General features: G+C 50.9%; 1 protein-coding gene across 4 annotated transcripts; it reads right to left on the bottom strand.

Moving 5' to 3' along the window:
• Positions 1–8,750: 8,750 nt before the first annotated feature.
• LOC120906438 (plexin-A2) lies at positions 8,751–24,196 on the bottom strand. Of its 4 annotated transcripts, none has more exons than XM_040318124.1 (10): positions 23,957–24,196; positions 17,460–17,659; positions 15,714–17,382; positions 15,091–15,630; positions 13,545–14,318; positions 10,292–12,252; positions 10,007–10,188; positions 9,801–9,931; positions 9,560–9,711; positions 8,751–9,446 (listed from the first exon to the last, which is right to left on the bottom strand). In XM_040318124.1, exons 2-10 carry the CDS (start codon positions 17,646–17,648, stop codon positions 9,279–9,281), a joined length of 5,766 nt encoding a protein of 1,921 aa, XP_040174058.1. In that variant the 5' UTR covers positions 17,649–17,659; positions 23,957–24,196; the 3' UTR covers positions 8,751–9,278. The 4 variants fall into 4 exon arrangements, with proteins under 4 accessions (XP_040174058.1, XP_040174061.1, XP_040174059.1 ...); XM_040318127.1 differs by having other exon boundaries at positions 9,566–9,711; positions 23,957–24,195; XM_040318125.1 differs by lacking the exon at positions 23,957–24,196 and adding an exon at positions 22,125–23,148.
• Between the last annotated feature and the right edge of the window lie 225 nt (positions 24,197–24,421).

The following is a 24,421-nucleotide window of genomic DNA, read 5'->3' as shown; positions in this document are numbered from 1 at the left end:
CTGGACCGTCAGTGAGTCCACCCCCAAGTGAGGGCAGCATCCCCAAAACAGTGAGTGAGAGAGAGAGAGAAAGGCAGGGAAGGCAAGGGAAGCTGCGAGGAGAAGGAACCAGAGTCGGGGGTCCATCTGTTTCTCGCTGAGACAAGCAGAGAGCGGAAAGCTAAATCCGGTTCGAAGGACCAAAATCGGGCCCTTGACTACTCTGCAAAGGTTCGCCCCGAGTTCCCGGGTAGGCACCCCTTTGGGCACTTAGAGCACTTAGCTTTGCGCCCTTCTTGTTTCCGCTTTCCTTACCCTAACCCCCCCCCTCTCCCCCGCTCCCGTGGCCTAAAACAGCTAGCTGCACAGTGGGGTGCGCCCTTCGCGGGTGGGTGGCGTTAAGTGCTTTCCTTGTTCTTTCCCGCTGCCCGCTTGCCAGGAGGGACGCGAGTAAGCGCGAGTCCAAGATGAAGATGGCCAGCGAATGTGGGGATGGTGGGAGGGTGGTGGTGGTGGTGAAGAAGCGTTTTGTTTCTTTTTTTTCTGTAGCCTCCCTTTGCTAATGTGCATCGGAGCATCGGGACGGGATGGCGGGGTGCGTTATGCCGTGGATATGAGCAAGCGAAACATAGCAATGGTGTTAAAGGGGGTTGAAGAACGTAGGAGGAGAGGGGGAGGGTTTGGGGGATGGGAGGCTGGAGTTTTTTTTTCTTTTCTTTGGGTACTACAGATTGTGGTGGCAGAGATGGTAACCGTAATTGAAACTAATAAAAACGCAACAGAACGATTGTTGACATACAGGTGATAGAGAGAAAGAGAGATAGAAAGAGGCAGAGTGTGTGTGTGTGTGTGTGAGTGGTGGATAGTGATAGATCTATATACAGCTATAGTAAGTGTGTGTGTGTGTGTGTGTAAAGAAAGGAGCCCTCGAGCGTGCCGTCTGCGGATGCTCACCTTCACCGAAAGATCGATGTTGAAGTTGTCGATGAGCGGCGGTTGCTGCTGCGATCCGGCCGCACTGCCGCTCTTCGGGTTGCGCTGCGGCACCGGGAGCTTCCGTACAGCCGGGCCGGCCTTCGCCCGGAAGTCGCCCGCACTGCCGTACACGGCTGAGCCGGCGCCCTTCGGTTGCGGCAGCTGCCGCTTGCCATTGCGCGTCGGGTTTGGCAGCTTGCGCCCCGTTCGCGCACCGCCGACGCCGTTCGGCAGGGAGCTGTGGGCCGGATCGGCCGGCAGGTAGGCGGACCCGTGGGCGGGCCGGAAGTTGTCGTCGTCGTAGCCGTAACCGAGCTCGCGGCCACCGAGCGCCGCCCCGTCCGTACCGTCGAACAGGGCGCCCAGCTTCGCCTTCGGGCTGAACGGCGCCATGCCGGTGAGGGAGGGACCGGCTGCCCCGAGGGCGGAGGTGGCACTGCCGGTCAGCCGGCCGGTCGCACTGCTGCCGCTGCCACCGGTTGCACCAGCGTGGTAGTCGCCGGGGCGGCCCCAGTAGTCCGATCCCTTTGGGTCGGCACCCGAGTCGTAGCCGAGCGGATGGTGGTGGTGGTGGTGGTGCTGGTGGTTCATGTTCAGTTCGAAGCCTTGCGGCACCAGATTGTCCGTGTGTATCTCGAGCTTGCCTGTCTGCCAGTAGTAGCCATGCGTAAATCCATCACTCGTATGCGCTGACCGTTCGTAACAGTGCTCGTCCATACCTGCAGGAAAGGGAAGAAAGAGAGAGAGAGAGAGAGAGAGAGAGAGAGAGAGAGAGAGAGAGAGAGAGAGAGAGATGTATAAAAAGCTGTTTGAGGATTTGTTTACAGCGGTACGGTACGTTGAGCCTCTTCCAGAAACCGAACCCAAGCAGCGCACTTTGCAGGAATGGCGACTGCCTGGGTCCTGCAAACACCTTAGGACCCCCTTGGCTTTAAATCCCACTTCCGAGTGCAAACAGCGAGCGCGGTCCACCGACAGGCCTTACAGGCAAATGCATACTTCGCCGGAGTCCGCCATGCCACTACTAACCCACTGTGGCGTCGTCACCACTCTACCTCCATTGGCAGGCCTTAGGACCTTAGGACCTCCTTGGCTCTAAATCCCACTTCCGAGTGCAAACAGCGAGCGCGGTCTACCGACAGACCCGTACAGGCAAATGCACACTTCGCCAGAGTCCGCCATGCCACTACTAACCCACTGTGGCGTCGTCACCAATCTACCTCCATGAGCAGGCGGCGAACCCCTATCGCCTGCCGAGGGGACATTGGAAGGGTTTTCAGGCACTATTTTTAGCATCGAACGGCTATTAATATTATGTTTGTGTTTGTGTGCGCATTTGCCGTGGTATCCTTTCTAGCTGGAGCTGGTCTTCCCACGTACTCCCTCACACCCGTGTGTCCTGTCCTTTAGCCCTGCACATTCACCAATTGCAGCCAGCTCACAAAGATGCCCACACAAATGCTGAGCTTTCGAGCTTTCGAGCGTCGTCTGTGTGTGTTTTTTTTTTATTGCACCACCCCACCCCCCTTCTGATTACAATGTATATCCCCCCTCTGCGCCTACTATCTTGGCCAAGTTGGTGAGGGGTACGCGTACAGTGTGATTGTGCTTTTCTTTATCGCGTTTTTGTGTCTGTGTGTGTGTGTGTTGTTTTCTGCTGGCGTTTGCCAAATTTTGCTCCCGAAGGTGGGTGGGCGCAGGGTTTCGAACTGTTGTTTGCTTGTGGGGTTCGTTTTTTTTTTGCTCTCTGATTGGTGGCCCACAGGGCGGGCGAGGTTGAAGGTGGCCGTTCGATCGATTGCCCTTCGACGCGGGGGGCGGGGGACTTTTTTTTTTGTTCGTCTTCTGCGGGGATGCGCTACCGGAACGGACCTGGTCGGTGGTGGCAACTCGACCCACACACACACACACACGCACACAGACACGTCACGAGCGAGCAGGGATACACACTTGCGCCATATTTACGAACGTCGCACTTACGGGCCCTACGGAGGGGCTTTGCACTACCACAATCGCTCACGACTTCACGGAAACCTTAAGGTGGACGTGAGCGTACGTGTGCATCCTGGATACAAGCCTGGCACAATGGTCCCCCAGTCACAATCACATACCCCATCCAGAGCACCACACCCCTTCACCCCCCCAAATCACTCAATACGCGACCCTCCCCCCACCCCCCGCAATAGCACCAAACACCTGGAGCGCCTCGTAATGTCTTGGGAGGCGCTGGGGAACGGTCGAGAAAAGGTTGGAAGCGAATTCTCGTACCCCGGATGGTGGACGCTGCACTTGCAACCGGGGGAGGGAACCGCCGGACCTCTGCTGGGAGCAGATCCTTCGTTCCTCGCTTTGCTTCTGCTCCTGCTGCTGCTGCTGCTCACTTGGCGTGCACCGTTGCTGATGTTGGTGGTGATATTTCACTCGAGGCAAACATTGCAAACACGGCCGCACAGTCGAGTCCAGTCGAGAGTGTCGGTGACAGATCGACGTTTTCATACCACTGGCTGTGCGTGTGCGTGTGTGTGTGTGTGTGTGTGTGGGTGCCTGGTGAAGGCTGTGTGTTTTTCTCGGGCCCGCTTCTGCGCCTGCCCGGCAACGGCAACGGCTGGTGACGTTTTGAATGGAGGAGTTAAACTGCTTGGAGGAGGGCGAAGAGGCGGAGGACTCGTGGAAGGAATGTGGGCGCAAAAGTTAGATGTACGAGTTGTGTTCGCTACTTTCTCCAGTCATATGCTCCAGACCACCACCTTCCCTCACCCACGCCCTCACAAAAGGTTATCAAGTGACCCGTGATGCGAAGGCTACGCGGGGACAGCACTAGCACCAACAAAAAAGAACGACATTTTGTTGGAAAATATGAATGAAACATTGTCCGGGGATTGGGTGGAAAGCGCTGCGCCAGGTTTCCAGGTGCCTCACACGGTGTGCGGGCACAGTGTTCCTGCTCTGTGTGTTTGCTGTCGTCGGGATATTTTGGAAATGAATTCTCAAAATTAACAGCAGCGCCATCTACGGCAAACGGAGGCAGCTCCAGCATGATCCAACGCACGACGAAACACTGCGAATCATGAGACGAGCAACTACTAATGACAAACGATAAGTAAATGTTATTGCAAGAACGTTGTCTTGACTATCACGAGGCCTGTACTTGCGTTATATCACAAGTCTCCGCAATCGCTGAAACCTTACGGAGGGCCTTGGTATGCATCATTCTTCCCGGCTTTTCCTTATCACAAAAGTTCCCAGTTTGTCGGCATCAGCACTCCACTACAGCTTTATAAACAGGCCCTAGCATTGCTAGAACCATTTTTGCGAGCTGATACTCTACCAGTGTCACATATGTCGATTAGCAACACAATTCTTGTTCCTGTATGATATGCGCGACTGATGTAACCCTGTGACACATCTACTCAAGGGTCTTCCTGAGGATAAACGATATCATCTCCACATTAAACACATTGCAGAGACCGGAAGAACACTGTGCAACGAAAGGCAAATACCAAACTCTGCATGACGCCTTCCAGAGGCAGTCTTAAGTACGCAAATTTCATTCTGGAAATTATGAATTCTACTTCTAGAACCATTTTACCATATTGTAGGCACTACTGAATAGGACATGAAATAAATGAGGGCAACCGTTGCGTCTAGGCAACTGCAACTATTGTTCCTCTGCGATCGAGTTTGGAAAAGTGGCCAGTAGTCTCAAAATGCTTCAGTTATTGGTTTGTAACGTTGCCAATGTAGTAGCAGTTTGTTGATGCAAATTTTCACCTGGTCTTTACTTTCGGAAGCCCCGATGAATTTCCATATCTAGCAGGCTTCACTTTACGATTTCTCGTTATTGCACTATTCTGCTGTCCGGTTATCAATAAGACGCTGAAAGCCTAGCCCCACTACTGGTGCAGGCAGGCCTTGACCGACAACGGTTGTTGTGCCAACGAGGAGGAAGAGGAAGTTAAAGGATTAAATATCGTTAAATATCTGTAAAAACTTGATGTACTAACGTTCACGCGAAAAGTTTGGACACCTCTGTACTAGACGATAGATATTCAGTTAGTAGTATGAGTTCTTTTTTATATTCTGATTAAGTGTTCATTCAATCACAGTTCAATCTGAGCGAGAACCGCACTGCCCAATTGATATCAAACGGATGTACACCATCATGTAAACGAATTACCCCAGCGGTCGGCAAACTTTTGAGGCACAGTGCCAAATTTAGTAAATGATATTAAGCCGCGGGCCAGGAGAAGGCGTTTTTTCCATAACTGTGCTTTAATTATTACATTATAAAATTTTAGAAACAAAAAAAAAGGATAATGATATCCTATGAAGCAATGCGATTGGTAGTACAGTGGAGCGCCGTTTATCCGGGCTTCTCGGGACTTGATCTCGCCCGGATGAGCGAATAACACGGATAATGACTCAAACGATATATTTTATCACCAATTCCTGATAAGGTTCTGGAAAATTTTCTTATTTTATGATAAAAGTATCCCAGTTTTCATTTACCTCATGTTTTTCCAATGAGATTATTTGAAATTTGCCATAAATTTTAATGTTTTTGTTGTGACAATGTGCTCTTATAACCGCTTTTCCAAATATCCTCCTCATAACGCAATGTCACCTTTGTATTGAACTGTCATTTCTCAACAGCACGGATAAACAGAAAGCCGGATAAAAGGTAGCCGGATAAACGGCGCTCCACTGTATTGCTGTTTTCCTATAATTGTGTCATCCAAGCGTGGTTCAAAATTGATAATACCTACTTTAAAACTAATCGTATCCTTAAATCATTTGAGGATCGCTAAAAGAAGGACTAAAGTGTGATAAGTAAAAAAAACAGCAATGCAAAAGCAATATCGCTTCTTAATGGTCCCATCCTCCCACGTCGTAAAAAATATTAAGGTTATTCTGGGGATGGTACAAAAGTGTTATTGACTTAAAAATTATTGAGGCAAACGTGCATTTAGTAATTATAAAAAATGTTTTATGGACAAGTAATGCCATGTTTGATACATTGATTAATGATTCCTTATGAATAACTTTAGCACTTTGACAACAGCAACAGCGTGGAATCGTCGTTCTCGTTAAAACAACAGGGGTTTATTTTAATGTTCTTAATTATTTTCAAATACGATGCAAAATATACCTAAAGCATATAAAAAAGAAAAAAACCTTATTTGTGTGAAATTAAGAAGAAAGAATATCAAAACAAATATTACAGCGGGTAAAATGTATGCAGCTATTTCACTACATCCAAAACTTTGTTTTCCATGCATCTTATCTTTATAAAATTTCGTATGCGACCTTCATTTCGATAGTCTTACTGTGGTGTTCAAAGAATGTTAATATTGTCGTTAATATTGTGGACAACAATTGTCGATTTTCCATGGGTTTATCTTAGCCCGCACTAACAAAACGTTAATTGCACTTTGAGTAGTAGTATCCCATTAGTTAGCAGACAAAAGTTGACACCTCTATCAGTCGAACTCTAACCATGATGGCCAAAAAAGTGAATCAAAAGCGTGCGCGATCAGAGAATGGCACCCCGTAGCGTCCAAACTGGACTCCGTGCAGAATTTTGTGAACGTCGTATAAGCCCGTTTCGGCATTTTGGTCGCCAACATCTTGACACTATTAGGCAACATTCAAAGCATCGAAAGAAAGCCCAGGTTCATTTTTGAGGTTCCAAAAGAAGCTGAAATGAAGACAGAGGGACAAAAGGCTACATTACTGCGTTAGCTGGTCCGGGAGATCGATGCAACCCACCAAATAGTAAAATAATACCTGGGCAACATGAGTAAACAGATTAGGAATTATAAACCACATCCCCTGGCAAACAATTGTGCGAAAACTCAATGCACTCATTTCTGGTGAATTTCGACAGAATTTGGATATGACACCATAGGCCGCAAATTGGTCCAACATCCGTCACCTTTGTACAATCGATTTTTTTCTGCACCAACGTGATGCAAAAACTCTACTCTAACAATTTTGTAGCGAAAATTTAGGAGGAATCGATGAAAATCGAAGGTAGGACTTAAATCATGCACGCCTTCGTCCACCATGGTGAAAATTTCTGATAACTGACGAAGGGCAACTCGCAAAGTCTTGAACTTATTTGTGCAAGTAAGCTTAAATTATTCCCTTTCAACATATGTAAATTTAAAGAAAATTATCTTTTCTGGTATTTAAAACGGCCAGCCAGAAAATGGCATGTTTTTTTCATGCAAAGGTTACGGGGATACTGACCTTGAATTCGAACATACTGAACGGTCCGTCATTCCATAGTACGTTAATTAAAGTTGAAAAGGTACGATGGTATAATATGGTATACTAAAAAATCTTCAGTAATCTGTGTACGAATCGTTTCTTCCCATCTTTGAAAATCAGTCATATCCTTTCTGCGGGGCCGGATTGAATGTTGCGGCGGGCCGGACTTTGCCGACCGCTGAATTACACCGAATCTTGAGATAGTTTCTACTCCTTGGCATTGCTTGTTCTAAATAAATGCTCTTGTAATGGTCTTATAATGACGGCTGTCAATAGGCTAGGTATTTCCGAAACGTATCCTTAAGGCCCTTGGACAGCTAAGACAGACAACTATTCAGCACTTGGACAACTGAGACAGACTATTTTTCGGACTGCTTGACATATTGGAAGCAAAGAAAGTGTAGGCAGTTTTACTAATAAAATCATCGGCTTATATTTTAGTAATAACTTATAACACATCAATTACACAGTTGTCATTTTTATTACATTTAGACTTTTTTTTTCTTTTTGTTTTTCGTTTTCTTGAGCTATACGGTACACCGTTTGTTGGAAATGACATTCAGGACTGGATTTCTTTTTTTTTGCTTTTTTCTCGTTTGTTTGTTTGTTTGTTGCTTTCTTTAGCGTTTTTTTCTTTTCTTTTGTTCGCTCCGAGAATGCACACGCCGGAAAGAACCCGGACTAGCGACGGGTATGTAGTATGTGTATATATATATATATTTATATATATGTATAGCCGCAAGAAGCGTTTTGCGGGTCGGACTGCAGTTTGTTATCGTTTCGCTGGACACATGATTAGAAGTGTGGGTTTTTTTTGTTGTTTTGTTTTGTTTTGTTTGCTTTGTTTGGCTGCACAAATGCCTAAGATATACCCTTTCTCTTGCTCTCTGCTTTGCTCGGTTGCACATTCTCTCTCTCTCTGTCTCTTTCGTTATCTCATCTTTTCTTTGTTCGCGGGTGCGGGGTGCCGATTACGCCCAACCGATTCCTACACACTCCTCGTACCTACCCACTCACCCCCTCACTACGCAAATGCCCCTTCCCCCCCGCGCACCTCGTGCCGTTTCGCTTGAGATTACTGTTTGCCGCGAGAGTTCGCGGCGCCACCCCCTACTAAATACTCCGCACTCCCAATTGCGTACTCCGTTCTGTTTTTTTTTTTTCAATACCTAAGAGTACTACCTATCCTCCTCCCCCGTTTACGCTTCCGGGTTTTGCCACATGCACACACTGCGTTTCGTTTTACAATTAATCAAAAGCGATGTATGACGTTTCTTAAAAACATGATATTTTTGCCTCCTGCTTCCCCCTGCTCGGATCGTTTGTTTCGTCGTGCTGTTTATTTTTTTTTTAATTCCGCGTTCCGAATGTTTTTTTTTATTTGCAATGAGTTTCATTCTCGTCCTGCTTCTCCTACCCGCCTCCACTTCCTCCTCGCTCTAATTCAGTCTGCTTTGCTTAATCTTTTGACATAATTCCCTGGTGGTGTATTAGACAAATGGATGCGTTTGCGATGATTTCTATGTGTGTGATTTGCTTTGTTTTGTGTCGTGTTTTTTTTTTCCTATACGCTTGTGTTTCTTCTTCGCTCGCCGCACATCAATATTAGTGTTTGAATTTGTGAATTTGTTCTTCGCGTTTTTTTTTTTTTTTTTTGAAGTCTTTTGAATGTTTTGTGTTACTGTTCCGGGTGTATCTTTGTGTGCTAGTTTGTTGCAGCAAGACTGTGTGTGCCTGCGTGTTTTGTATCTACCCCTTACCCCTGTTTCTTTTTCACATTTTTATCCCCCAGGGCTCACAACATGAATATCGCATACAATATTTTTTTTTGTTTTTGTTTCGTGTGTTTGTTGCTTTTATGAATGTCTGTCTGTCTCTCTCTCTCTCGCTTGTGTAGTTTCTGAACGATGCGCCCTTTTTTCACAAAAAAAAAATCAATACAGGTAGCTTACCATCTATACATATATTATTTTGTCTTCGCACTTACCGACGCGCCACGAGCCCGCGGACGTGCAAAAACAATACACACACACATACACACACACACACACTTACTCCGCAGACATGATACTGTGGACCTGCTCCAGCTTGAACGCCAGCCGCTGCTTCTGCGAAAACTCGTCCTCCTCCAGCGTGACAGTCAGTTGCTCGTTGTATTTCACTGCGTACTGATAAAGCTCGTGTAGCGCGCAGTTGGTATTAAATTCGGTCGTGTGCAACTGCAAAAGAGAGGGGTGGGGGGGGGGGGAGGGGAGAGAAATGCACATGTTAGGGGTTGCGTGTTCCGGTGGGGCAAACGGTGGCGTGGGCTTGGAAACGTTCGGAGGCTTACACTCACCCTGGACTCCTCCGCGAGCATGGCGTTCATGTCCTGGTCGGAGATTGCCGGCATGTCCCGGATGTCGTTATAGTAGCGCTCCACCCATTCGCGGTACGAGGGAATGTCCTTGGCGTAGAGCAGTTTGGAGCTAGGTGAATCCTTCCCTGTTTTTTTTTTTTTTTGGGGGGGAGGGCGAGCGAAGAGCGCGATTAGTCGAGTGAACATGGGACAGAGGGAGTAAACTAACACTTACCTAGCCTGTGATCCGACGTCGAACACGAGTCCATGAAGGTTTGAGCCACAACCGAAAGGCAAGAGTCCACGATGTTGGACTTATGAATGTCAAACACAAAGTTAGGATTCTTTATCAGATTTACCCAGAATCTGGGGAAGAAAAAACAAGCAATGGGTAAACGTGTGAACTCGCAGGCAGGATACCACGTACGAAGTCGAACTTACCGTAACGGTAAACTGTTACTTTTCCAGGTGTGCACAACCTCCGGGTCGGTAATACCATGTAAAAGTGCTTGATCATCTAGAAAATCAAACATATACTTTATTGCTAAGGGCAGTGCGGAGCCACGGTGCGCGGTACTGAAGATGGTTTCGAACAGGTCGTCGACAAACTTCTGGAGTGTACCCTGTGAGAAGGAGGAGAAGAGTAAAGCACAACGAACACTCGATTAGTACACGCCGTGCAGCGCAACACGAACAGACACACCACCGCCGAAGCGGAACGCTCACCTTGGTGGCTAACAGTCGCGTTAGGTAGATCTCCGAAACCATCTTGTTGACGCGCTCGCCCTCCTTGGAGCCGTCGCTGTCGTGGTGCTTCACCAGGTGCCAGTACTTGAGGCTGTTCTCCTGCAGGTCCACGTTCATCGGGCTGCCGGCGCGGCTGAACGGGGGCGACGGCGACACGAACTTCGATATGTTTAGTGTTTCGTACTTGTGGATCTTCTCCGAGTACTTCTCGCCGAGCAGCGTGATGTTGTAGATCGAGCTCTCCTTCGGCACCAGGCTGAGGCAGGAGCCCTCGCTCACGCGGTAGTGGTGCAGCGTGTTCAGCTTCTTCCACTCGCCGTCCGTCTTCGAGGTCGAGTCCTCGTCGTACAGGATGAGGCGGCCGGACGCGCCCGTGCGCCACTCGAGATCGAGATCCTCCTTGCGGGGCCGCTGGCTCCACGGGATCGCCTTGTAGATCGTGTCGAGACACTTCTCCTTCACCTGCCCGATGCTGTCGCAGTCGAGCACCTTCACCGGAATGTTCTCTGTGTTGGTCGGTATCATCTCGATGTTGTTGCACAGGATCGGCGGCTGCGTGATGCTCGCGTACACGGTGATCACCTTGAACTCGATCATCTGCCGGATGAGCTTCTCCTCGCTGAGCGAGTAGCGCGCCTCGTGCGTGATCGCGTCGACCGGCCCCTTGTCGATCTGGCCCTTGACCGCGCGGAACAGCATGTACAGCGGTTCGCCGGCGCACTCCTTCAGGAACTTGTACAGCAGAAAGGTGAACCAGGCGGACAGCATCTTCTCCGCGACCGACTCGGTGCGGCGCAGCAGCAGCTTCGGGTGCGACTTGCCATCGATGCACTTCTCGATCAGCTCGGCCAGCAGCGTCTTCAGGATGTCGGTGCAGTACTCCAGCTTGCTCTGGAGCGTCACCATGATCAGCGAGGCCACGTTGACGCGCTCGCGCATCGAGAAGTACCGATTGCTCTCGAGCGTCCGGATGAACAGCAGCAGGAAGGTTTTGTTCATCACCAGCTGGCCGAACAGCCGCAGGCCCTTCTCCTTGCGCAGCAGCTCCGGCTTCTCCCACTGCAGCACCACGTGGTCGTCGTGGTTCGGGAACAGGATCTTCATCGCGTACGTCCGGTAGTCCAGGTACGGTATGCCGCCGGACGTAATGTCGCCGCCCAGATCGGTCATCTCCGTCTGCAGCTCCGCGAACGCTTCCTTGCACTCAGCCGCGACCCGCAGCTCCAGTATGTCCATCTGCTCCTGCATGTTCTTCAGCACGCGGTTGTTCTCGCTCGTCTTCTTGCGGTACGCAATCACCAGCGCGACGATCACGAAGAAGAAGAGCGCGATCGCGACGACCACGCCGAGCGTGACCGCCTTGCTGCTGAAGCTAGGCAGTATGCCCGCGGACGTGTACACCATGTAGCCGATGTCGAACTGCAGCGAGTTGCCCACGATCACCTTCACGTGCACCTTCTTCGCGTCCGGGTTCTTCGGCGGCAGGCAGGTGACCTGCTGGCGCGACATCGACGTAATGTTGCAGATCGCGTTGTCCCCGATCTTCACCACCACGTCGCTGTACTTGCACGCCCGGTCGATGTTGCGCCCGTTGATGTTCAGGTACTCGCTGTTGAAGTACTTCACCTCGTCGAACGGCTGGTAGGTCGGGTTCGGGTACAGCTCGAAGTAGCTGCCCCACTGGGAGGACAGGTTGCGCACGCTCATCACGTCGTTCATGATGAAGCCGTACTCGAGGTTGATCGGATCGTCCGAGTCGCCGAACGGGTCCTCGTCCTGCAGGTCGATCTTGGGCGAGTAGCACTCCATCAGCTGCGGGTTGATGATGTTGCACTCGTTCAGCGATATCTGCCCGTTGTAGTACACGTAGATCTGGGGCCGCTGTATCGAGCCAAAGTTGCGACCGTGCACCGCCATCTTGATGCCGCCGGCCGGAATTCCTGCAATGCGCGAACGAAACGGGAGGGCATTAGCGTGTGTTAGCAGGTGTGCAAGCATAAATATATGATGTGTAGCGGAGGCATCAGCTGTGTCTAACTAATTACGTAATAAACTAAAGCTAACCCTAAATGGAGTGGATGTTGGGAAAAAGCCCCATTTAGCGATAAACATCATCATCATCGCCATGCAAGGTTTTCTAAGTCACTTTCGAATGTAAACATAGTTTTCCCCACGCGCAAAATGTTCTTCCACATCACACTGATATTTCATTTCCATCATAATAATTTTCAATTTCTTCAGCATGATTTTCAACACTTCACCTGTCACCGGGTGATGAGATCCGGCTTCAAATCCCAGTGAAAAAGCATGACAGCAGCCCTCGTTGTGCAGTGAAAAACTATGTTTACATTCGACAGTGACTTGAAAATGCTAAGGATTTCAGAATACAGAGTTTTCCGAGTCAATTTAGAATACAGTATGAACCAGTATGAACAACAATTTTCATTGCTAGCGAGATGTTTTTCAACAGCTGTCAAATGTTGCATTCGCATCACGATAATGTTTCAGTTCTTCCACATGATTTTCAACACGTCTTAACCCAAACTTAGTTTGACAGTCCTCATGTGAAAATCATGTGCAAGAAATGATTTTTTTTATTGATGCAAATGAACCATTAAACAGCTGTTGAAAAACATCTTCTTATGAAAGTGAGGCGGTGAATAATGATGTGCACATCCGAAAGTGACTTGGAAAACCCTGTGAGTGACACTTCAATACTTCACATACAAGGTATTAACCAATGTTTGAACATTCATTAGGAACATTGCTTAGGAAATGCTAAGGATCTCGGAATAATGTTGAAACATCGTTAAGTATAAAAAATAGATTTTACGGCTATTTAACGTCACGAAAGGGCACAATTTAACTTTAAAACTCTTTGTAAAATACCAGAGTGCATTTCGCACTAACATAAATTACTTAAGTACTTTCCAATTTTCGTACAGAACCTATTTTAGCGCACTGCCTATTTCAACTAGTCAAAAACATTTCAAAAACAATGTCGACAAACAATGTTAGAAGAGTGAAAAACAAATTAATCAATTTGGAGGATATCTTGAGCACATGAAAATGGTTTGTTAACATTGAAATATGAGTTTGATTTGGTTGATTGAACCATCGCTAGTAGCTTGTCGCATTGGTTTGATGTTTCAAATGATTCCATGAGTTTTGATAAACAATTTTACCACACCCAAAGGCTATGCAAGAGTCTACAACACACCGGCAGACTTACCTTTAGCCGTTTTGCTCTCGCCGGACGACACCAGCTCGATCCACGGATCCGGCACGTACTCGAACAGGTCGCCGTTCAGCTCGCGCACCCCATTGTCGAACACCATCTTCAGCTTGCCCTGCATCGGGCTCGGCACCGCCGTCGTCCGGCAGGTCGCCTCCCGATCGTTCGTGCTCAGTATCTCGCACGGGTGCTGCTCGAGGAAAGCGCGTACCCGGCTGCCCGTGTTCAGGTAGCGGCCCATAATCTTGATCGTGGTGCCGCCCGAGATCGGCCCGTGCTTCGGCTCGAAGTTTTCGATCTCCGGATCGACGAACTCGAAATCGTTCGCCGACTCTCCGCGGAAGTCCGATATCTGCACCACGACCCGGCCCGATCGGTGCGACTTGACGCCCGGCCCGTCCACGCTGCACACGATCTCCTTCGTCTGCACGTACAGCTCGCGGAACGGCATGCAGTCGATGCCGGCGATCTTGATGCCCCCGTACACGTCCTCGAACTTTTTGCCCAGATTGATGCCGCGTATCGTGATGTTGGTGCCGCCCTCCCACGGGCCCGTCTTCGGGTCGAACGAGTGGATTTCCGGGTTCGGGCAGGTCTGCTGATTGTTCAGCCAGTCGGTTTTGTTCTGGCCCTCGACCTTGCCCGAGATGCCGCACTGGTCCTCCACCTCGCACGTGTTGGAGGACGAGCACCAGCCGCACTTGTACTTCTCCTCGAGCGCCAGACACACGCCGCAGCTGTCCGACATGTCCCGGCAGCGGTAGATCACGACTGAAGCAATGCAAAAAACAAAGATAAGAGGAGAAACGTTAGTGAACAAAGTATAGGTGGGTGCTCGGATGTATCCGATTCCGTTTCCGTATTCGGAATCAATTACGTAGCCGATTCCGATTCTGGATTCGATTCCGATTCTGAAATCTATTCTGATATTGGAATCGATTCCGATTCTGGATTCGAATGCGATTTTGGAATCGATTACGATTCTGAATTCGATTTTGATTCTGGAGCTGATTCCAATTTTGAAATCAATTCCGATTCTGGAATCGATTCCGATTTCGAAATAGATTCCGATACCGGAGCCGATTCCGGAACCAATTCTGGAGCCGATTCTGAAGACGATTCCGGAGCCGAATTCCGGATCCGATTCCGATGTCGGCTCCTCAATCAATTCTCCGATCGGAATCGGCTCCGGAATCAGAATCGACCTGGGCATCACAATTTACCCCGGTAACGGAATCAGGATTGACTCCAGTATCAATATGGAGCATGGAGTATCAACCCTCCGGAATCGATCTAGCATCAACCCAAATATGCTTAAGTAGATGCCGAATTAGACTTCGATTCCGGAACCGATTCCGATTCCGGAGCCGATTCCAATTCTGGAGCAGATTCCGGAATCGATTTCGAAAACTGATTCCGGACTTACCATCCGGAATCGATTCCAGAAAACTTCGGAGCTAGCCGGGAATCGATTCCGACAAAAACTTCATTTTTCCCATCACTAGAACAGAGCACTCGAATTCGCATTGCTGCCCCCACTTACCGTGAATGTTGTTCGGGTTGTCCAGCGGTTTCGAGCCGCCCCAGATGACCGCAAACGTGGCGTTCAGCTTGGACGTCTTGGCCGTGTACGTGAACTCCATCTCGTCGCAGTAGATCGTGTCGCCCAGCAGCTGCGCGTTGACGCTCGTCACCCGGCCCTCCACGTTGAACTGGCAGACGAAGCGGGTCTGCACGATGAACTGCCCGATGATGTGCACCTTCACCCGGACGGACTTTTTCGAGCCGGCCGGCACGAGGATCTCCGACCCATCGCCGGTGACGTTGATGGTCGGGCAGAAGCCCGGCCCGGACCGGTAGCTCGGCCCGATGCGGCTAATGCCCGTCACCAGGATATCGTTGCGGCAGTTTTCCGCCGTATCGTGCGTGCAGCGGTGCGCCTCCACGCACCAGTCGCACGGGAACTTGGACGACACGCACTGCGTGCAGGACAGGTGGGTGCTGCAGTCGAAGAAGGTGAACGTGGTCGACACGATGTCCGGCCCCTGGGACGTTTTGATTGACAGTGTCGCGTTAAAGTGGTCTGCAAGGGAGAGAGAGAGAGAGAGCGAGAAAGAAAGGTAAGTATTGGAGAAAGGTGTTGCCAACGCAACCGGCAGCGCTTACTTTCGCCGTATCCAATCTGCGGCAGCAGGTCCGTCCGCGGGGTCGTACAGTTCACGCCGTTGCGCTTCTTGGTCGCGTTCGTGATGATCGGCTTCTCCATGCTGGCGAACGTGAACGCGCACACGAGCGGCTCCTTCAGGTTCGGCAGGTTCTCGATGATCAGCTCGAGCGTGCGGGCGGTCGTGCGCTGCAGCTGGTGCGGCGTCACGCTCGTGATCGTCGTGCACTTGCCGGACTTGTAGCTCAGCCACGACAGCGGATCCTTCGAGCTGTCCTGGCACTCGTACCGCCGGCTGCACTTGTTCTCCAGCGAGCACCAGCCGCAGAACGGGTCCTTCGCCGACAGGCAGGCGTGGCACGTGGTGTACACCGAGCAGTCGTAGATGCGGATCTTGAACAGCTTGTACAGCGACATCAGGTACAGGTCGTCGTGCTCCGGATCGAGGTACATGTCCGGCTGGATCGGCGATCCGAGATCGACGTTCATCATCGCGTACTGCATCGCGGAGGTGGACGACTCCATCACGATCTTCTTCAGCTGGCCCGTCTCGGTGCCGATGAACACGACGGTAAAGTTGGACGTGGCCGTCACCGCCACCGACGTCATGCGCTCCTCCGACAGGATGACGGCGAGGGACGCGACCGCCTGCTCGCCGCCCAGTGGCGAGTTCACGTCCAGCCCGCAGAAATCCTCCCCGATCGTCTGCAGCTTGGTCGCGATGCACGGCATGTTCTGCGAGATGTAGTCCAGCCCGCGCAGCCCCTCCCCGTTGTAGCACTTCTTGATGTTGTGCATGAACTTCTTCCGGATCGCCTTCAGCGAGTACACGCACAGGGCGGACTTGTTCGCGGTCGGCGCATCGAACACCGCGAACAGCACGTCGTCGTTCGTGGTGATCTCGAGGCTTTGGGCGAGCTCGTGGCCCGGCTTGCCGACGTACGCCGCGCTCACCGTCTTGAACTTGGTGCCGTCCTTGCTCGTGCAGTCCACCGGGATCTCCGTGTACGAATGGTAGTGCGAGTCGTCCTGGCAGATGCGCACCAGCTTCGTGATGCGCTCCTTCGACGCGTAGTGCGAGCTGCTCTTGTACTGCGTGGTGAGGAAGTAGGAGAACCGCTCCGAGCTGAACCCGTACACGTAGTTGATGATGTACGTTTCGCGCGCGTAGTTGTTGACGAACAGGCGCGTCCCGGTGGTGACCGCACTCGCCGCCAGCTGGAACAGCCGGTCCCGGGCGAGGCTGCGCGACGACACCGCCGGTATTTCGCTGCGGTACGGCGAGTTGCCGGTGAACGTGACCGCCACGTACAGCACGTTGTTCTCCGCGGACGCGAGCGGCGGCCCGGGCGCGATGAACGCGACCGTGCTCGCGTTCGCCGTGTTCGCGACCACCGCCTCCAGCACCTCCTGCTCCACGATGCTGATGTTGTGCAGGTTGCGGATGTGGCAGATGCCCTGGAACAGCGACCCGCACACGATCAGGTTCTTCGCGTTGCTGTCGATCAGCAGCATCTTGTTGACGTTGTCCATCGGCGTCTTCACCGCCCCGCCCGGACACTCCAGGATCGTGCACTGGTACGAGTCGTTCTGCGGCCCGGTCGTCACGACCGTCAGGATGTTCAGTTCGTTCGATATCTGGTACAGCTTGTTCACCGCTCCCACGTAAACCTGGTGTGGAAGAGAACATTACAATTCGGGGATGAGAGAGAGAGAGCGAGCGACCGAGTCGTCGGCCATACACTTACACTTCCGGTGCTTCTGTCCACCGCCAGGTGGTTGAGGGTAGAATTAAAAACTATTTGACTAACTAGTCGACTGCTAAGGTCTGTGGCGTTGCTGCCCTTCGACGGGACATTGTGATTGGCTTGCGGTTGGGCGCACAGTACGCTGATGAGGATGAGGAGCGCGGTGCCGGTGCGCTGGAACCGCTCCATTGCTATGCTCGCTGCACGACGAGGGATGAAAGAAAAGAAGAAAAAAAAATTTAGATGATTTAGTTTCCCTTTTTTTGTAAAATCATTGCAAAATAAAGACAATGCAACAGGACGAACGGGCGAAGAAAAGCGGCCTCCCTCCCTTCTTCCTGCACTCATACCAGCGGAAGAAGTGCACCACCCCACACGGTGAATCAGTGAAAACCAAAATGGACACTCCAGTAACGCACCCTCCTCCCTTAGTAACCAGGAAGGCCACACCAGAGCCCTTCCCTACCTCCACCACCGCCCCACCGTACATTCAGCGTTCACACCACAAGTGTTTTCAGCGGTTTTTTTTTTGCCTTCCTTGCGCATTCGGGGACCGAAGGAAGCGGAATGGGATGGGTGGGGGGGAGCAGCGCACATGCGCATTCGCAGCAAATTCGTGCCTTTTTTGTGTGGTGCGCCAGTACAGTAACTGCGCGTCCTGGCAGGGCTGGAACTTACATCGTGTCCTCCGCCCGTGTCCCCTTTCCACCTATTCGCCCAGGTTTTATCCACACACACACACACACACACACACACACACACAAGTCCTGTGCATGCAATGGTGGGAAATCAAGTACTCTCGGTACACACACACACACACCCACACACACAGGGCAATCGTTATCAGGCAGTAATGGAGTAATGTTCTCCAAATGCAAACGAACGGGCCGGGATGGCCATTGCTAGAATGCTACAGGGGTGTCGGTGCGCCTGCTATCGGCCCAATATCGTAACGACCGAAGAAACAAGGCGATTTTCATAAAACGATGTGTAATTAAAAATGGGAAATGTCTCGTTTCGTGGGCGAAACGAATCGAAAGTTAATTAGTCAATGCTGCTGCTACCGCCTGGGCACAACCGTTCGAAACTGTCACACGACAAACAGATGTGACCCGTCGGGCTCGGGCTGCGTGTACGTGACTCGCGCAAGTGTTTTCTCGCACGGCCCGACCGCGGAACGAATCCTATTCTTCTTGGTGGCGGTCGAAACTCAACCCCCGATCCAGTCCATCCGCCCGAGCACTCCGCGTTCCAATGATCTCATAGGTCCCCCCCTGCAGCAGGACGACGGGACAAATGCTGATGATCTCAGCTGGTTCTGCGTGTAAAAATCTAGAAACAAGAGCGAGAAACAATTAGAAAACGCAAAGAAAATGGGGTGTCTGAGGAACGAAATTTACGATCACCCACCCGAGGATCATATTACCCCCTTCTTTCCCTCCCCGCGAAGCCCTTTTGAGCGCTTTTGACCCCTTCGCTTTCTTTGTCCCTTTGTGCCGTGTCTAAAGGCAACCACTTGTGTGCTGGTCCAGTAGCGCGATCGCTGGTGGAATTTTGATCGCTGAAATTATTATGCTCGAACAAATGAAGAATGTGAACTCCATAGCCCATGGTTTAATGGGTTTTTTTCCTCTCTCTCTCTCTCTGGTCATGAAACTAATTATTTCAATTAGTTCCCACATTGGAGGAAAATGTGCCCAATGCATCCTTGGGATTTTGCCCCGGAACGTGACAAATGGGAAACAATTTTCCCAAAACGAAAGTGATCCCTTCGATGATTCCCTTCTAAAACCCTTCGAAAAGGTGCATTTTGATCGCAGAAATGATTTGCGAGGGAGATGAAGGATGAGAATCTTTCCTATTTGTGGTCGCGAGAGGACCAATTATTTCACTTTTTTTCACACACCGAAGTTGTCCGGAAGAAGTGACAATTGCGAGCATTTAAGTGTCCAATAACTAAATTTAAGCCTTCAAAAAGGAGCATTTTGATTGTTGAAATGATTTATGCTAGATAAGTTGAGTGGATGGTACGAAAAGGAGAAGAGATGAATGTTCAAGGGACGGTCAGCTATGAGAGATATTCAGGTTGAAGATAACGAAATGAAGATGTAACTATGAAGTATCCAAGAAACCACGTGAAAACTCTGGCATCCTTTGACCAATATTTGTTTTATGAACTGTCTTTCAAAATTCATCTTGGGGAATCTAGGCTGCCAAATTCCTTATCAATTGTTCATCTCTAAGAGACTACACCTTACAGAGATATCACTGTAATTAGTTTCCTATTCCTACAAACTTTTTTGGGGAAAATTGCGTCCTTGCTTCCTGCATCTGCAGTATCTCACAGTGTCCTGAGTTGCCTACCAGTTCGATCGTGCAAAGCCAAAGCTCCCTTTTGCTGCACCAATTGCCTAAACACACGCTCAGGACAGGGCCTGTGCCCTGTGAGTTTGCAATACCACACCACTCCGTTCACCAAATTGCGGCTAAAATCACCTTTTTGCAAGAGCTTCCGCGCAAGGCTTTGCCAAACACTTTCGTAAAGGTTCGTTCGTTCGCACTGATCACTTTTCACAAAACTGCTTTCTTACTTCTGTTCTTAACAAGCACACAAAAAGCACAACACCGAAACACCAAAGGCTAACAGAGAGAGAGAGAGAATGTACTCAAAAACACGTCCACTTCGATCGCCGGCTCACAGTGATTTGACGTTCGGCGTGCGTCGTCCTCGGTGGTACCAGTGTTGATCGGTGAATCACACACAAACACGACACGATGCCTCGTCGTGTCGTCCCCGGCCCGGCGTTGCGTTGATCGCTGTGCGCGTTCGGTTGATGATGGTGATGTGTTGGTTGCAGCGTTTGATGGTCGGAACGAATGCATGTCCGCGCGAAGCTGCGCCGACCGGACGGGCTTTTGCACACCAGCTGTGGCGTTATTATGACTCGATCGCTACCCCGGGACGCAAGTCGATGACCGTGGCGGACGCGCCGAACCATTTGTCCTACACAGCAACAATCGGCGTCGCCCTAGCACACGGTCGTAAAATCGGTCCCGAGCGTCGCGCGACGCTTTGTCGAAGCGGTCGACGGACGGACACACACAACACTCGCGATGAACTCATCGGCTGAAAATGCAATGGACCTCCACCGTGTGGGGGGTGGGAAGAAGAGGGGGAGGGTGCGTTTTGTTCCTGCTTATGCTGCGCGTCATACATGCAATCGTCACACAGGCGGTTTGGAACACTTTCGCTTAAAACGGAACGACAGCAACAACAACAAAACAGCGTCACATGGAAGCAGCCAAATGGCGAGCGACGAACACGCGCTAATCCGGCTCGAAGGACCGATTCTTGCTCATGGGCACCCTTGTTGGATGAGAGTGGTCTATGACCTTTTTGGCTTGGAAAGGTGCGTTCTGACGCGGCTGCGAGTTTTGGAAAGCGGGCTGTGGAACTTTTTCCCCAAGATTTGCCTCGTTTGCAAGAACCCTTCTGACCATCCCTGTTCCACCCACTGCCCATTCAAGTGCCATGCTTCGCCCAAGGGGGCGCTGATAATAGCACATCGATGTTTCTTTCCCTGGAAGAGGGTGAAAAGGGAGGGGTTGTGGGAGGGTGAGGGGTTCCGGATTCCGTTTCCTCTTTGTAACTGCACACACTGGGGTTGTAACATTGATAGAGAGAGAGAGAGAGAGCGCGCGAGAGAATTTTGTTTGTGAGCGTGATAACGGATGGGATTGGGGTGTGAGGCGGCGCCCACCAAAATGCAACCCAAGCGCAGTCCAACACCGAACCCAAAACTGCACACTTACAACCAGCACACACAAACACACACACAAACACATGGGAGAGAGCAGGGATCACACGCCTTTTTTTGAACTTTTGGGAAAAAAGTGAGGCGCTTGGGGGTGGGGGGGGGGGAGTTTGTTTTGTCACCCAGGTGGGTCGGTAGGGGGAGGGGGTAGTAGTGGTGGAGTATGTGGAGAAAGGCTTCACAGAAGCGCACAGCAACTTCTTCTGGCCGTGCGGCTGCCATTTTCGCCATACGATGTAATTGTTGGGCGTGTGTGTTTGTTTATGTGTTTGTGTGTGTGTGTGTGTGTGTAGGTGTCTGTATGTGTCAGCGAGCTAGAGAGAGCGAGAACGAAGTGCGTGTAAATGTTTTTTTTTTTTCCTGTAATTTCTCGTTTGGGGTTTGGTTCTTTTCCTGAATGGGGGGGGGGGTTGCTTTCTCGCTGCTTCTTCTTCGTTCCTGGTGGTTCCGTTTTACATCTTTAGGCACCACTTTACACACCTCTCTCTTTCGCTCTGGCGCTCTCTCTCCTGATCGCGCAAAACAGGGCTACGCGCGCGCCAGTGTCCACGCACATAATGCAACCACCCATTACACTTCTTCCTCTCATCCTCTCATCCCCGCCCCCCTACCCCTTCATCTAACACTCTTTCTCCCATACACACACACACACACACACACATGCACATGCATTCAGTAATCGAGAAAAGGCCCGAGAAGAGCAAAAAAACCCTCTTTCTTTGCACACTTTCCTTCCCTTTTGCTCTTTGTGAGTGATTCCCGCAAGAATGGAATGAGAAATTGAATGGGGGGGAGGGGGAGGAGTCCTTTTTCCTGAAAAAAAAACAGCACAAAACGCGTGACCACAAACCTTTCGTTGGCCGGGGGGGGGCAAGGTGGTGGACAAGATGCAATCGTTGCAGCGGCTCTTCGGCCCGACCAGAAACGGAGCCCCGGACACAAAAACCCGGTGTGTGGGTGTGTGGTGTGTATGTGTGCTAGGCCTTCATCGCTCCTTTCCTGCCCATGGGGGGGGGGGGATGTTCCAGCACCCACTGCACCCCTGCCCGCCGCCACCCACAAATCTGCCGCGTGCCGGGTGTTGCTGCTGCTGCTACTGCTCTCTCTCGTTCTCTTGGCTTCCGGTCCGGCACACCACCATACGCACTGGAGAGAAGGCCAACTCCACAGGGCGGGCGGACGGGCGTGCGTGTGTGTGTGTGTGTGGTGTGGCACACCACTGCCCGGACACACACACACCCAGACAGGCAGACGTTCGTGCAAGTAATGTCCACCCGTGTTTTTCACACCACAGTTTGTCACACAAAACGCACGTTTTAGTCACTTTTTAGAGTTTTTGCTGTTTTTTTTTTGTTTATGACGTTATAAACACACACACACACACACGCACTGCTCTCGGGGAGGCGATTTTGCGATTTTGGGGGGCCGTTCGCGTTCGCAAACAGCGATGGCCGCTGGCGGACTTGCTGCTGCTAACTGCTGCTCTATGCTTATGCTGGGCTTATGCGCTTCTCTTCCTTGGCTGCTCTCACTCTCTCCCTTTTGTGGGGTTAACTTCGTGTGTGCCTGTGTGTGGCTGTGTATCTGTGTCGTCTTGTTACTGGAGAAGGTTTTGCTCTGCGCGTTCGGGCCAGGGCAAAAAGATTCAAGTCCAGCGCGCTTCAATGTGTGCGTGTAACGTTACAGCACCGGAGCGAGAGAGAGATGCTGGCCCCTGGAGCACGACAAAGAGGATAATGCACATACGCACGCACACACGAGCATTGGAAATGATTACTGTGACCACTTGTGAATGACGGACAATGGACAGCGCCGCAGCTGGACAGGTTTGAACGTGTGCTGTGGACAAACTTTGCACTTCTGGCGTGCGTTTGCTGCCGTTGCCAGTCGCTTCCAACGCAGTTAACATCGTTCCCCGTCGAGTCAAAAATCCATCATGCTCACAAACACACACACACACACACACATGCGTGCACACATCAACAGCCTGCTTAAGAAGTTCTCTGCACACCCTTAAGAAGAGCGACCTGAGTCGCTCTCTCTCTCTCTCTCTCGCTCTCGGACGAACGCAATGAACACAACCCGCAGACGCCAGACGACGGCTCTGTCTCGCCTTCTCCCTCGCACGCTCGCCAAACAAAGGCAACTCCCACACGCATCACACAAACACACACACTCTCTTGCTCTCTCTCTCTCGCTCGCTCGCTCATCCACGCAGCAAACTGGTGGTTTTCCAAAAAGGAATGCAGCGCGTCGCTCTCCGAAGCTGCACACAACACGGCACAAAGGCAGGGCAAAAGGGGAACAGCGAGGAAGTGAAGGGTGCAGCAGAAAAAAAAATACACACATACAAACACACACACATACACACACACACACACACACAATTCCAAAAACCGATACGGCCCGCTCCCAAAAGGCGCTCCCAGCGGAAAGGGGGTGAAAGCGGGATGGGAGCGCTTTAGGGTGTACTGTTCGCTCTCGCCCCGTCTCCCCCACCCATAACTGCTCCAGGACGCACACACACACACACACACACACACTTTGGAAATTGGAAAGGAAAATTGGCAGCAGCAGCAGACCCCCGGAGAACCTGGTGAAAAACTTACCAACCACGGCAGGGCCACGCAAAAAAAAACAGGGAAACAACAACCGCACAAACCTCACACAAACTCCAATTACCTGCTTTTGCTTTGTATTGCGGGCGCGCTCTCGTTTCTGTTTTTGTAAGCTACGAAACAACGACAATTTACAATTTTACTGTTAGCCTACACTTTACATTGCTTAAAACTTGGGCACGCATCTTTGCCCCTGGCACTCTGCTACTGCTACTCTTGTTGATTGCCTGCTCTTTGCTCTCTGTGTGTGTCTGGCTCGCTGGCTCGCTGGCTGGCTGGCTGGCTGGCCGTCTGTCTGCTGCTGCTGCTGCTGCTGCACGCCCGCTGCGTTCTTCTTGCCGTACGTTTTCTTTTGTTCGTCGCGCGACGTGCCGTCCCGCTCTGCCCTGGGCGCGTACGGGCAAGCGTTGGAGCGAAACGGCACGCGGCCCACTGTTTGGCTCGTTCCGCTTGTGGTTCGAGCGAACCGACCGTTTGCGTTTACGCTGCGGGGGTGAGTTCTTCGAAGGTCGCGGTTCGTAGTGCGTGG

This window comes from Anopheles arabiensis, chromosome X (genome assembly GCF_016920715.1).
Source record: "Anopheles arabiensis isolate DONGOLA chromosome X, AaraD3, whole genome shotgun sequence".
Lineage (NCBI taxonomy): Eukaryota > Metazoa > Arthropoda > Insecta > Diptera > Culicidae > Anopheles > Anopheles arabiensis.
The sequence above is the reverse complement of the archived record's forward strand: the minus strand, read 5'-3'. Positions and strand labels throughout refer to the sequence as shown.

What these genes read in the sequence shown, in the direction of transcription:
- LOC120906438 (XM_040318124.1), bottom strand. Translation starts at nt 17,648, where the DNA reads ATGGAGCGGTTCCAGCGCACCGGCACCGCGCTCCTCATCCTCATCAGC. An exon ending in CAACCCGAACAACATTCACG is followed by an intron (nt 14,319 to 15,090) that starts GTAAGTGGGGGC and finishes GCATTGCTTCAG; the next exon opens with TCGTGATCTACCGCTGCCGG. An exon ending in CGGAGGAGTCCAGGGTGAGT is followed by an intron (nt 9,447 to 9,559) that starts GTAAGCCTCCGA and finishes TCTCTTTTGCAG; the next exon opens with TTGCACACGACCGAATTTAA.